Source organism: Cetorhinus maximus, chromosome 26 (assembly GCF_964194155.1).
Source record: "Cetorhinus maximus chromosome 26, sCetMax3.hap1.1, whole genome shotgun sequence".
NCBI lineage: Eukaryota > Metazoa > Chordata > Chondrichthyes > Lamniformes > Cetorhinidae > Cetorhinus > Cetorhinus maximus.
The window spans coordinates 5,888,792-5,902,649 of NC_135904.1; the positions used below are offsets into that span (position 1 = coordinate 5,888,792).

General features: G+C 43.2%; 1 protein-coding gene across 2 annotated transcripts in view; it reads right to left on the reverse strand.

Moving 5' to 3' along the window:
- chd2 (chromodomain helicase DNA binding protein 2) overlaps window positions 1-13,858 on the reverse strand; it is a 91,221-nt gene that overhangs the window by 37,648 nt on the left and 39,715 nt on the right. For both annotated transcript variants that reach the window (XM_078530023.1, XM_078530024.1), the window contains 8 exons: window positions 13,237-13,462; window positions 12,186-12,286; window positions 9,641-9,685; window positions 7,662-7,843; window positions 4,543-4,667; window positions 1,895-2,111; window positions 986-1,075; window positions 420-610 (listed from right to left, as the gene is read on the reverse strand). In XM_078530023.1, coding sequence (XP_078386149.1) covers window positions 420-610; window positions 986-1,075; window positions 1,895-2,111; window positions 4,543-4,667; window positions 7,662-7,843; window positions 9,641-9,685; window positions 12,186-12,286; window positions 13,237-13,462 — 1,177 coding nt within the window. The remainder of the gene's footprint in view (window positions 1-419; window positions 611-985; window positions 1,076-1,894; window positions 2,112-4,542; window positions 4,668-7,661; window positions 7,844-9,640; window positions 9,686-12,185; window positions 12,287-13,236; window positions 13,463-13,858) is intronic.

The window sequence follows — 13,858 nt, forward strand, 5'->3', positions numbered from 1 at the left end:
CCCAGGGTTGCTCAGCATCTGTTCTGCTCATGCCATGCGCTAGGCCAAGTTATTTAGGCTTGATACAAACATTATTAACGACACATCCAATTACATCTGGCTAAAGGGGTAAGAAATCTGTCTAACTTCACACTCCTGACTGCTAATGAGCAACATCAGCTACAAAGTACAGACGAGGGCATGAATGAATTTGGTCATTAAAATTCCTGATACTATTCACTGTATAGGTGCATATAGGAAAGAGACTGCATGTAGCAGGTGATGAAGGGCAGCGTGTACCTGTGGAGCAGTTCTCAGTGTCAATGTGGTTAGGCTAATGGGGATAGGCAGGGGTGTTTGCAGAGGGCGGAGGTTAATTAAACCTAGTTGCAAGCCTTAATCTAAGAGTATATTTGTTTCTACTCAAGAAGTTGGCTTACTTTTCAGGCATAATGAAGTGCAGGAGTGACCAGAGCTCTTTCAGGGAGTTCTGCAGTGGTGTCCCTGTTATCAGTAGCCGATGGTTGGATCTGAAGTCAATCAGAGTTCGGTACAAGAGGGAGTCATCATTCTTCAATCGATGAGCTTCGTCCACTCCCAGGAAAGCCCAGTTTATGTTCCCCAAAACATTCTGACAGGGAAGAAAAACAGTCTTAGTAACTATTGATGAGGGAAGTTTCAGCACAAATGGAAGCCATTCAGCGAATGGGGTCTGTGCCTCTGTGGTCGAGTTTTCCATTCTAACCTCAGTACTTTGCTCTTCCCCCATAACCTTTGATGATTTTCTTCTTCCAGCATGTATCTGATTCTTGCTTAAAGCTTACAACCAACTCAGCTTCAACAGCCATTTGTGGTAAAACATTCCATAAACTTCATAAATCTTGGAGCGAAAATATTCTTTTCAACCGCTCCCTCTGTGCCAATTCTGAAATTACCCCCCTTGGTTACCAATTCAGTTTCTTCGCAAAGTCGTCAAATTCCCAGTCACTGTCTGTGGGTTTATTACCTTATCTTTCAGCAGAATTTCGTATGTCGTTATCAGCACGTTAAACTTCAGCCTCCTTGTCTCAGGATGTAACCAGTCATATTCCCGGATCTGTAACAGAAAGTTTTAATTAGCTCTGTGCCTGAGGCTAACAGTCACTGGTGGTCATGCAATGATATTTATCAATAGGCCCAGAGTCCTAGTCCTTGTACGAGTGTGCCCACTAACCAAATACTTGTTATACAGCACACGATAGGGAATGCCCTTCAGCCATTAGTAGCCCTTACCACGTCAGGCTCTACCCGCTCCTCGGAAAAAGCCCAGTTAGCTCCTTGATCACTCAAATGATTAAGGCAGGGAGTAACTGAACCACAGGGAACTGAAAGATCCCAGGTCTGTTATCTGATCTCAGCAAAGCAAGCAGAAAGCAACGTTACAATTTTTCTCAAAACTCCTTGGGGTGGGGGGTGGGGGGAGGGATTGGGGTCAGGGAAAAACTGGCTCATGCTCCCAAATCCTGATCACTATCCAGTGAGAGGAGACAACGGGAAGGGCAAAATGGCATTTGACTGTGTGCAGTCTTCATTTTCGAATAGTTGCTTAGAAGTGGAATAACATTTAGACAATTATCCTAGCGTGAACATAGTAATCCATAGAATCACATTCCAAACTGGTAACTGAATAACATCCAGATTGCATGGAAATGTAGCTGAGCTGGAGTACTAAAAGGCACAATGAGCCCACTGATCTGCAGGAGAAAAACAAATCATGTTTGCAAAAAGGCTTTTGAGAGACGACACCACCCAAGGCATTGGCCAGTTTCTCAGATGCTGATTAGCCCGCAGGGTATTTTCCGCATTTGACACAATTTCCAATTCCCACTGTTCCCGGATCTCCGCCAAGTGTTTGTCAGCAAGGTACCACACTAACCGTATTGCGGCTCATGACATCGCCAATGTAGACAACCACATTCATGCTGGGCTCCCAGATGTCGAACTCTCGCTGCCAGGAGGTGAGGGTGGACAACGGGACAACCAGTAGGAAGGGGCCATAGAGCTGATGCTGATTGAACAAGTTTGAGAGGAATGAGATGGTTTGGATTGTTTTACCCAAACCCATTTCGTCAGCCAGAATCACACTGTTACACCTGGGAGGGGGAGGGGGAGGGCAGTGAAAAGAGACAAAATGCAAACAGTGAACTTCCTGAGCCAAAGAAAGTGTGACAAGAGTCAAGAAATTAACTATTTAAACACCAAAAGTACTTACACACCAACTTGCAAGTATATAACTGCTTTGCCATAACAAAACATTCCAAGGTGCTTCACAGGGGGCATTACAAAACAAAATGTGACACCGAGGCACATAAGATGATATATGGGCAGGTAAGTCACAGTCATTTTCGGCACAGTAAGGGGTCATTCAGACCATCATGTCCAAAATCTTGGTCAAAGAGATAGGTTTTAAAGTATGTCTTTAAGGAGAAAGTGAGGCAAAGAGGTGGAGAAGTTTAGGGGGAGAACTGTAGATTAGGGTGCAGGCAGCCGAAGGCATGGGCACCAAAGGTGAATTGATTAAAACTGGGGATGCTCAGAGGCCAGAATTGGAGGAGCACAGATATTTCAGAGGGCTGTGGGGCTGGAAGTTTAAAAGATTTTGGGGGTTGGGGGGCGCGGGGTGGTGTGCGTGTGTGTGCATGAAGAGTTTTGAAAACTAGGATGAGAATTTTAAAATCAAGGTGTTGCTTAGTTGAGAGCCAGTGCAGGTTAGTAAGCACAGGGGTGATAGGTGAATGGGATTTGGTATGAATTAGGTCATGAGCAGCAGAGCTTTGGACGGTTTCATGTTTATGGAGGGTAGAATGTGAGGGGCAAGCCAGGAACACACTGGAATAGTCATATCTGTGCTTCTGTTACCAGACAAGGGTTTCAGCATGAAATGAAGGGGCAAGGTCAAGTAACGTTGTGGGCGGAAATAGGTGGTCTTAGCGGCAGCCCGGAGATGTGGTTGAAGGCACATCTCTAGTCAAATATGACTCAGAGGTTGCTAACAGTCTGGCTCAGCCTTATGCAGTTACTAGGCAGAGGGATGAAGCTGGTGGTGAGCGAGCAGAATTGATGGTGGGTCCGAAGACAATGGCTTCAATCTTCCTAATATTTAATTGGAGGAAATTTCTGATCATCCATTACTGGATGTAAGACAAGCAGCCTGACAAGTTAGAGATGGCGGAGGGGGCAGGAGAGTTAACGGTGAGGTAAAACTCAAGTGCTGTCAGCGTACATGAGGAAAACTATGCTGTGTTTTTGGATGATATTGCTGACAGTCAGCATGTAGATGAGAATGGGGAGGACCACCAAGTATAGATCTTTGGGGGACTCCAGATGGAATTGCACAGGAATGGAAAGAAAAGTCACTGATGGCCATTTTCTGGCTACAATTAAATAGCTAAGAATGGAAGCAGTTGAGTGCAGTCCTACCCAACTGGACAATGGTGGAGAATTTAATCATGAACTCTTTATTGCAGTAGTTTCAATTAAGTATACAACTTTATCTTTTTTTAAAATCCCAATGAATCACAAACTAATTACCTCTTTTAATCAACCTGTTTTGTTTTTAAAATGCATGTGGAAGGGCTGTAAGAGAAGGGTAACAACTCTCACAGATGGACTTAACACACTGTTCTGGAGTTGCTTCACCCAGCTCTGACCTGCGACTCCAAGTAGCTGTTAGGCATGCGACAATGGCCACGCCCCAGTGAAACACTTCGAGGCGTCAGAACCAGGTGAAGGTAACCATCAGGTCTCCTACCCTCGGCAACTTGGGCATTTGTCTACGCCGGCAGGCAAAGATGGATTCCGGCAGGCAAGCGGAGGAGACCCTTGTAGGTCCAACCATCCTGAAGACAGTTCAGCACCGTGTTGTGGAATGCGTAGAGCTCGACAAGACACAGAAGACACACTTCAGGTCATGCACTGCATTCAGATCTATCTCCAGCCATCTAAAGTTGCCTTGCCACTGGACCAAGGTAGGTCAGGACAAAACAGTGAGGCCGATGATACAACAGCTCTCTGTCACTATAATCTAATTCATGTGCAAATGTTCATCATCTTACTCTCATCATCTGTTTTCAAAATAAGGTTGGTTGTGAAAAATAGCAATACGCCTAGTTTCCACCCCACTGGGTTTGAATTCCACCAAGTCCTTGCCACAGGGGATGAGTGTTTGAGAATTATCTGTTATCATCAAAACACCATTTTTCATCTCCTGAAGCAGCTGACTCTTGGTGGGATCCACAGGTCTCTTGTACCTCACCCTCAAAGTGGTCATTTTCTATGTGTATGCCAATCAATGAGTATTGATGACCTACGACCGTGGGAGGCATGACAACTGATGCCCATCCTGTCCGCAACCAAAGTCCATGCATTTTCCAGCTGGGGTCACTGGACAATGATCGTGGATACCTCATCCCCTCCTTAACCCAAGGACATCGGTTGGCCAGCTGTAAACCCTGAAGTGTTGCCCAGCTGAAATAAATTCAATCCAATTCGTTGCAAACACATGAATTATATCCAAATCCATACTTGCACCAGGAGTGAGCGAGCCAGTTCAGGCCCTCAAGTTGGTAATCCCTCAATTCCAAGCCGTCACTGCCAATGTAGGAAGGCTGCTTTTTCATGGCAACGAACCTAGGTCTCTGTTTCAGCACCTGGAAAAGATGAATTGAATTTCCATTTATTTCTTAATACATGAACAAGCAAAGCCCCTTGTGACTAGGCAGAAAATACAAAACAGTCAGTGAATGGATCATTTGATAGACTCGCACAGCAAACGAAGCATATACCCGTGGGATATCTGACTTGCCTCAAGGCATATACCTTGTCAACACAAAAATAAGTACCGTACCACTCATGCTTTTGTAATTATTTTGGCAGGCACACAAAAACAGTGTAATAAAGAGCAGGGGAATCAAACATTTGGAACTATTACTTCAGCAAGCAAGTGGTAAACCTAGGCTCCCTAGGGAGAAGGTGAAAGGCAAAATAAGATTTTGGAATGCAATACAGGAATAATTTGAGACTTAACATACGGTGAGTGTAGTAAGAACAGGTAGGTTTAGATCTATGTCTCCCAAAGTGGGCTACCCTCACCTTGTGTCAAGCACTGCTGTAAACTAATTGATAGAGATTGATCACCATGATTAGTCAACAACCCTACTGTTATTTTATCATGTAACAACGAGGCTGGCAGGAGGTGAGCTAGACCAGAAAATATGACATTTTCCTACATTCTTAACTATTTATATTGGGAAAGAGAAGGCGGAGGGCAGATGTGTAAAATGAGTTAGAGCTTTGATAAAGCGAATGGAGCAATTCTCCTCTGGCAGGCAAAGAGTTATCAATTAGAAATTGTCAGAGAGTGAGGGAAGGGGTTAGGAGAAATCTCTTCACAGAGAGCTTTGTCTCAGGGAGCAGATGAGGCATTGATGATTGTATCCTTTAAGGAACAGTAGATAAAATATTTGAAGTAGAACATACAAGGCTATGCAAAGAGTGCAGGATAAAGAACATAGTGTTGGACTGCTCTAGAAGACCTACACAGATACAATGGGTTGAATATCTATCTTTCTGAGGTGTAATCTGCTGCTTCTTGAAGGACACTCTATCGCCAAGGACACTTACTGATTAAGCAACAATTAACCAAACTAGATACAAAGCTGTGGTGTACTGAAAAGTGCCATCAGCTCAACTGATGGTCGAGGAAGCTCTCAGCCTGCGCTAGCAGATTTTAACCAGTGTTGATGGGAGAGATTCTACTGAAAGCTTCAGTGTTTCTGGATGAAGGAGGGGTAAATTCAGCCGACATTCAATTGCTACTAAATGACCCCTCCCACCTCAAACGTGCCTATGTGGACTTTGGGGGTAGAGCTCTGTGGTGATGCCTCTGTGTCTACTGAAAGGCACCATTCTGTGGATACTTATTCACCTGACACCTGTGCAACAAGTCAATGGCATCAAGAAAGGAGTGAAGAAAATTACTAAAAAGCTGTTACAATGCACGTCATCAGAAACACCACAAGTTACATTTCCATTTTCTGAATCAAAGAACCATCTATTTACATCTAGCGTCACAAAGCTGATTCGAACCCTCATTGTCTTGTATGTTCACCCACTACTTAGCATCAATGTGCAATTTCACTCCGCTAAAACAGGGTGAGGTGTGGAAATACATTAATAACAATCCGCGTCATTTCAAGCTGGATACATTAAATTGTGCAAAAATAGCTCAGAACTAGTGCAATATTGCACAACAACTGGGAAACAAATCGTGTAAAAGTGCATCACTATCAGCACAATTGCAATACTAGGGGTAGCCCAATCTGTAACACTCACCTCTCAGGCAGACAGGTGCGTGTTCACCCACCAATGGGAACTTAAGTAAGTAATCTGGTCTGACACACCAATGGAGCACTAAGGGGGTGCTGCACTGTCAAAGGTGCCAGGCTATGTTATTTGGATGATATGTGAACTGAGTCATCATCTGATGGAGGTAAAAGATCCTGTGGCACTTTTTTCAAAACAAACCTGTGGAGTTCTCCGGCTAATATGGAATAATAGGAGAACAGAAAACGCAGGAAATACTTAACAGGCTGGGCAGCATCTGTGGAGAGGGAAACAGTGTTAATGTTTCAGGTCAATGGCCTGAAATCAACTTGCTAAGTATTCCCAGCATTTTCTGTTTTTATTTTAGATTCTCAGCATCTGCCATATTCTGCTTCTGCATTAGAGGCCTCCAGTTATCCTGGCCAACATTTAACGTATAACTGGTCATACATCTCGTTACGCTTACAGGGACTTGCTATATGCAAATCAGCTACTACATGTGCCGAAGTAACAGAAGCTGATAAAGTAATTCATTGATTGATGAGCATCCGACAATTGAGAGAAGTACCTCGTAAATACAAGTCTCTTTAATCGGCTTTAGATTCATTTCCACTTCACCAGCAAAACCCTCCCCTTGTGACAGTTACATTGCTTTTGGGGAAGTGGCAATGTTAAACTGGGCAAAGTGCATTCAGATCTTGGATTTTATCCTTCTAATGCTGAACATCCAGTGTGCAAATGAATCATGCAAAGCAGGTAACTCCCTGGCTCGCCTCTGGTTTGTGCTGAGTTTGCCGACCTCAACCAAGACAGCAGTTGAGGTGTGACAACTGATCAAGCCTCGAAGGCTCTGAGCGAGAAAAAGGAAAGACAGAAAGAAAAGACAAATGTTTTCACTCCCAACGGGTATCCAGTAATTCCAGCTGAAAGCTGCCAGTATATGTAGACTCTGGATGAGAACTTGACGGGGTGCAGTTGTGCTTCCCAACCAAGTCGAATAGCCTGATCCAACACACCATCTACGTTCATGCAAGGGAATGTGTTATTTACTGGAGTGGAATAAGGGCGTTTGCGGCTCCGACATCCATATTCAAGAATCAACGCCTGGAAAGGAGCTGGGTGTAGAATTTGGGGATACTGTGGTTAATATTGTGTCCTACATTTGCACTAATTAAAAATTCCACTTGCTCTTCCATCTCATCTCAAACAGCGAACATACAACTTGTGAGTGAAAACCAGCCAAGTTTTTAAGTGTAATGTATTTGGGAAAAAAAAATCACATTTAACACAAACGTGGTACCTTCGCATATGACAATCACCTTGCAGTCTTTCGAGGGAATAGTTTTGGAATTGTGGCGGTTATGGAAGGCATCAATGCACGCCTGGAACTTTCTGGAAATAAGCGCTCCATCCTCCCAGCTGCAGTCCACGTATGGCAAACCCATCCACTTACACAGGTAGTCGGGCTGGCCAGAGGATGATGTTTTGTGGCTGGAATGTGCTATAGCATAAGGGGCAAATATGAGTCACTACCTTAGTGCTAACATGCACCTTACTGTAAACAGCTACCAATTTTTAAAAAATGCATCATCTGGTTGTGGACATTGCTGGCAAGGCCAGCATTTACTGCCCATCTTTAGTTGCACTGATACAACTGTCCGGCTCGCTAGGCTACTGCAGAGGATAGGTTAAAAGCCAACTACGTTGGTGTGGACTGGAGTCACATCTAGGCCAGGTAAGGGTTTCCATCCCTAAAATGCATTAGTGAACCAGTTGCCATTTTTTAAACTTGCTAATCAGACAGTTTCAAGGTCACTTTTACGAATGTCAGCACTTTAATTTCATGTATTTTAAACAAAATTCAAATTCACTAACTGGCACAGTGGGATTTAAGCTCATGTTGTCTAGATTATTTGTGCAGGCCTGTGCAATGACTAGTCCTGGAATGTAACTGCTATAATATGAAGCATTGCGTTCATTTTCCCCAGTGCTAAGTAGTTTAATTCTCTGCTCAGTGTGCTTAACCCTACAGATCATCGCCATGTCTACAATATTAGCATGGGTAAGTGACAATTGTTTATTAATTGTGATTAGTTGTAGGCAGGTGGGCATCAACTGGGGATTCAATGTGCCCCTATATATAGGCACAGACTGGAAGTGTGGTTGTTGGGTTAGGAGGCTCTTGCTTGGAGTCTGTAATTGCGTAAATAAATGCTTGCAGAAGTGTGTAAAGATGGGCTCTCGTTACATCCTTCACCAGCTGGCTTTCTGGAATATAACAGTAAGGGAGGGAATACTAGTGAGCCAGGATCTCTCTGCCAATTGCCATCTAGTCACCCTCTGCTAGAAAGTGCACACATGGATGGCGGGTGAGAATAGAATCAACCTCAGCTATGGTGCTTCCTCTCCCCGGTCATATGGACTGCTGACTTTCAAGGTCCAGGTTCACTCATGCAGTATGACCACCTGGGCAAGTTAACAGGGAATCTTGAAATGGAATACCATGCAATGTTTAATATTGTGATGCACAGAACAGCAGTCAAGAGCAATTCAGGTGGTCGCCAAGCTGAAGGGCACATGTCCCTGCCCCAGGTCTGATACCAGGGCATTAATGGAAGAAAATGCTGAATTTAAAATGAAAACTAATACATCCCTGGCTGATAGCCAACACGTTTGTATGCTTAGATATTAATGTTGTTAAAAAGGTTCTCTTTAAACAATGTAAAATCAATTTACATTCTTCTTTATCCAGAGAGTGGTTAGAACGTGGAATGCTACCAAATGGAGCAGTTGAAGTGAGTTGATATATCTAGCTTCACCTTAAAGGTGGCTAAGTCCACGAAGGAGAAATAAATAGCAGGCTGGGTAGAATGGTCTGTTTCTTTGCCACAAAGGACTGAGTTTAATGCTATGCTTTTGTCAGTATGTAACTAAAACAAGCTTAAGCCACTGAGGTTAGTGAGGTTTCTAAACACATGATTCATTAATTTCTTCTTCTGACTTGCAAAATGCTCTCGGTTAGTGCTTGTAAATAGAGACCTTCACACCCTACCTGTAGTCTAAAGCAGTGCCTCACAATGTCAGCATACCTTTGTCATGTATAGAAATTGGTCTTTGAACTGTCCAACTGTCTTACACAGTAAATAATCCCAGATGCCAACACGAGCCAGATACAAAGGACTGAAAGAGTGTACATGTCATGCACCCAGCACAGAATTATTAAGGGACACAAGAATTGAGACAGAGAAACCACCAATGGGATATGGTTTACATCCAAAGAGTTTCAGAAAATACTTACATGGGAATTCAGAGTGACTGGATGAAGATTTACTGGTCTTCATAGCTGAGGAGAAAATAAATTGTTATTCGGTACAGGCTGACTCAACACACTTAAAGCTTCGTTCAACAGACAGTCAAATTAATTCAGAAAACTTGGAAGGTCATTGTTACATCATTGGTGTTCACTATTTTTAGAATGGTTTTGAAAAAACATTTCAATACAACTAATGAGGTATTCTTAGACAAGGAATTATTTGGAATAGCAGCCCCTTGTTCCATTCATAAATTACTTCTACATAGACAGCACACACTGACAGCAGGAGTGCTTGTTTTACTCATGACAACTATTATGAAAAGGCGGCAGCCTCCAAGTCTTTGCCAACATACGTAGCTCAAATCTTTCTGGGTTCAGCGGCCAGAAGGTTGAAGTCCTAATAAAACAGCAGCTCTATTCGTTCAATGAGGGTGGATACTGTAAAATGCGCAGCATACTCAGGAGTCAAGATCTGTAATTAAGGGTTGATTGCCCCAGCCTTGGCCGCTGTGTAAAACAACCTAGTAGACGTCAACAAATGAGACCCCCACATATGCCCTGGGAAGATAGATTGGTACCAGGGATGAGGGACTTCAGTTACGTGCACAGGCAGGAGAAGCTGGGACTGTTCTCCTCAGAGCAGAGAAGGCTAAGAGAAAATTTAATGGAAGTGTTCAAAATCAGGACAGGTTTTTATAAGTAAATAAGGAGAAACTATTTCCGATGGCAGAAGGGTTAGTGACCAGAGGGCACAGATTTAAGGTAACTTATTAAAGAGGTGACATTAGGACATTTTTTTTTTGCACAGCGAACTATTGTGATCTGGAATCCACTGCTGGAAAGGAGGAAGTAGATTTAATGAATTGGACAAATACCTGAAGGGGAAATAAAACTTACAGGGCTATGGGGTAAAAACAAATGATTGGAACTTGCTGGATAGCTCTTGCAAAGAGCTGGCACAGGCACAATGGGCCAAACAGCCTCCTTCTGACAGCAGTGAAATTGCATTTTATTGTTTACAGATATCAGAAATACTGTCACGCATAACATTATATGCAAAACTCAAAATGAATCAACTCATGCATAGAAACAGCTATACAGATTATTGGCTTGGAGCGTTTTAAAGAATTTTTTTTTGGTAAACAGCACAAACAATGAGTATTCTGTTGGCTACAACGCTAAAGTTCTTGGAACTCTTGCCTGGAATCTAATTTCAGTCTTGCCTGGATCACTGAGAGGAGCAGGAACAGGTTGAGTAAATACCACAGCACATTATGGTTTGGAAATGTGCAAGTTGGCATGGAGCAAACTGGCAAAGAATGGGTGTTCTAACCGAGGTGGTTTGGCAGCTTTAGCTGTGGACCCATTTTGCTGACCTCAGCATGGGAGTGGGGTTGGAGGGTGGGAGTGGGAAAGAGAGAGAGGAAAAAAGAAAAGAAATGAGCTACTACAAATAATGTCGGAGAACCATTTAAAGCAGCCTCAATAAGGAAAGAATATTAAAACAATTTAAAAGCAGGTATGTTCCCATCTGTTTAGAAAATCAGAGCGAGAATACACAATGAACACATAGTTCGAGACACAGTGTATTTTGGGTTTGTCCCGGAACCATTCTGTATTTCCCGCTCTCTGTGCAATCAGCTTCACCGAAATTCGAAAGGACAAACTTAATGAGCCAATTTCAAGTTTGACATAGGTTAATAATCAAAACAAGTTAAATCCGAAGCTAAGTTTTCTGGAATCGGCAATTCTTTTGCATCCTAGAGAAGTCTAACCTCAAACTGGAGTCCTTGCCCCATCCACCCCTGCCCCATTCCTTGCCCAAAAGCAATTGTGTGTGGTGGGTGCAGCTCCGTGGGCACCTCATTGTCCTGGTACCTAAACACTCATTCTTCAGATGAGCCTATCGATGAGCAAGCAATTTGACTGTGGAGACATCTCAACTCAATTCATCTGGATCCTCAACCTGGTGCACATGCATTTCTCAGGTCACTATAGTGCAGAAAGAGGCAATCCTGCCTATTTTTTTTAAACCATTTGTAACCCAGGATGCTGAGGTCAACAGACATTCCTACCGCTTTCCCAGCAAACTTACAAAAGGCAGGAAAGGATTCTGGAACTTTGCATTTTGTACGGTTGTTATACTTATAAAGTCACTGAGAAACTTTAACGCCAGTCTCCAACCAGTGGCTCCTTTTCGTCTGCATGACAATTGTGGTCTCAGAGATTAATAAATTGTGTTATCCAGGCCATGACTGCATCTCTACATCTCCAGGGAATAATTTGTTTGATGAATTTAAACCACAAAACAGAGAGCTTCTTTTCATATAAAAGATTAAAAGTCCAGATCATTTGTAAATAGCACTTAACTTTTCAAAACCATAAAATAAAGATGCTGAGCACAAACTTTGTATAATTGTACTTCCTTTCTGACTTACTTCCAATTTGGATTATTGAAAAAACACTTCCAACAACTTTAACAGTCTAATTATTCCTTTTGATATTCAAAAATACAGAGCTCATTCCTTACCAATCACTCTCTCTACGATCTGGTATTGCTTATTGAGGTCAAAAGCCATTTCCTGCTGACAGTTGTAATACTCTATATCTTCTGGAGACGCTTTGGCCAGCCTGAAATTAAGAACACAGAATAACTCACAGGCGACCTTCAGGTGTAACAGGTTCACAACTGAGAGGATACCAGAACTGCTTTGATGCTAAGACTTTTTGATGTGACTCTTAATGTTTGTCTCATTTCATTAGCTGGTAAATGGAATCTGATCCAATCTTCAGGCATCAGTACAGACACCACCCCCCCCCCCCACCCCCACCCACCCCCGCCCCCCCCCAAAGTACAAGCATCCCAAATTCACTTGCCAATGAAAAACGGTCTCTGAGCGGTCAGTATCTGCCTTATTTGCCCTTAAACAAAACAGCTGTCAGACAGACCTTCCAGCTGAATTGTTGGTCATGGAGGTGATTAATTGTTAAGAAGGTTTTAAACAAACAACAGTCCAGAACTGCACACAAGTATTCTCCGCCATCAGCTTTACATTTTCTCCTTTAATAATTAAACAGTGACCTACAAGCTGGATCTTAGTTGCTGATCTCTCACACACAGAAAATGACTGCCGCTGAAGCACGAATTCACAAGATCTCAGCGTTACTGCTGCCATTCAGATTTCAGCCAAAAGTGAGCCAATGGAATTTTGTACAATGCCCGCTTCCACACTGAGAAGGACTCTAGCGCAGTTCTAGACGATGCCCTTCCAAAATCTGGATGCATCTGTGGAATGCCTTTCACGATGTGGCATCTCAGTTAACCCGGAGACACGGTTAAGGAGACTTTCATCCCATCAGTGCAGGTTCTGGAACTCAAATCTGGAATCCAAAGATCAAATCAAGCTCAGCGAGCACAGCAACCAGTCCTAAATGACATTTGACTTCAAATCAATGTTAAAGCCATTCTGAGTACACTACAATTTGCACATCCTTATGTGGCAAAAAAATGGAAGTCTATCTGCTCTGACGATGGAGCTCCACTACACCAGTTGCGATTTAATGAGAGCGCCATGCATTACCACTGGTTTACTTCTTCCTCCTTTTTGATGAAGTTCTCTAATTTCTTCAGTCCTTTCACTTTCTGCTGTCTCAACGACTCTTCACTCTCCCAGGTGTTGTGGATGTATGACCAGCCCTTCCACTTGATCAGATAATGCACCTCCTTCTCGTCCTTCTCCAGATCAAAGTCTGCCCCTGGATTCCCATCAGCCTCCACTGCATAGATTGTGGTTGGGGCTCCGACAACTGCCAATGGGGGAAAAAAGAAATGCAGTAAAACCGAATCCAAACCACCATCTCCTCCAAAAGGCTCAACTACTAAACGTGTCATGGTACAGACGTCCCGGTGGTGGTGGTGGGGGATGTGAAGGTATAGGTGAGCGTGTGAGAGTGAGACCAGGGGATGGGGGTTGGGTCAGGGCAGGTGGGATTGGGAAGGGGTAAGAGAGGAGAGAGGAAGATGCACAAAATTTTCCTTCTGCCAATAGACCAAGTGATGCTAGTTTGTATAAAAACAGTACATGTAACCATACACAGCAAGTCAATCAACATCAGAAAGACTAGGTTAATGATTTCAGTGGACGCTTGACTGGCACTGATTTATCATGCAAACTACTAATCTCTCTTTCTACAGCCTATTAC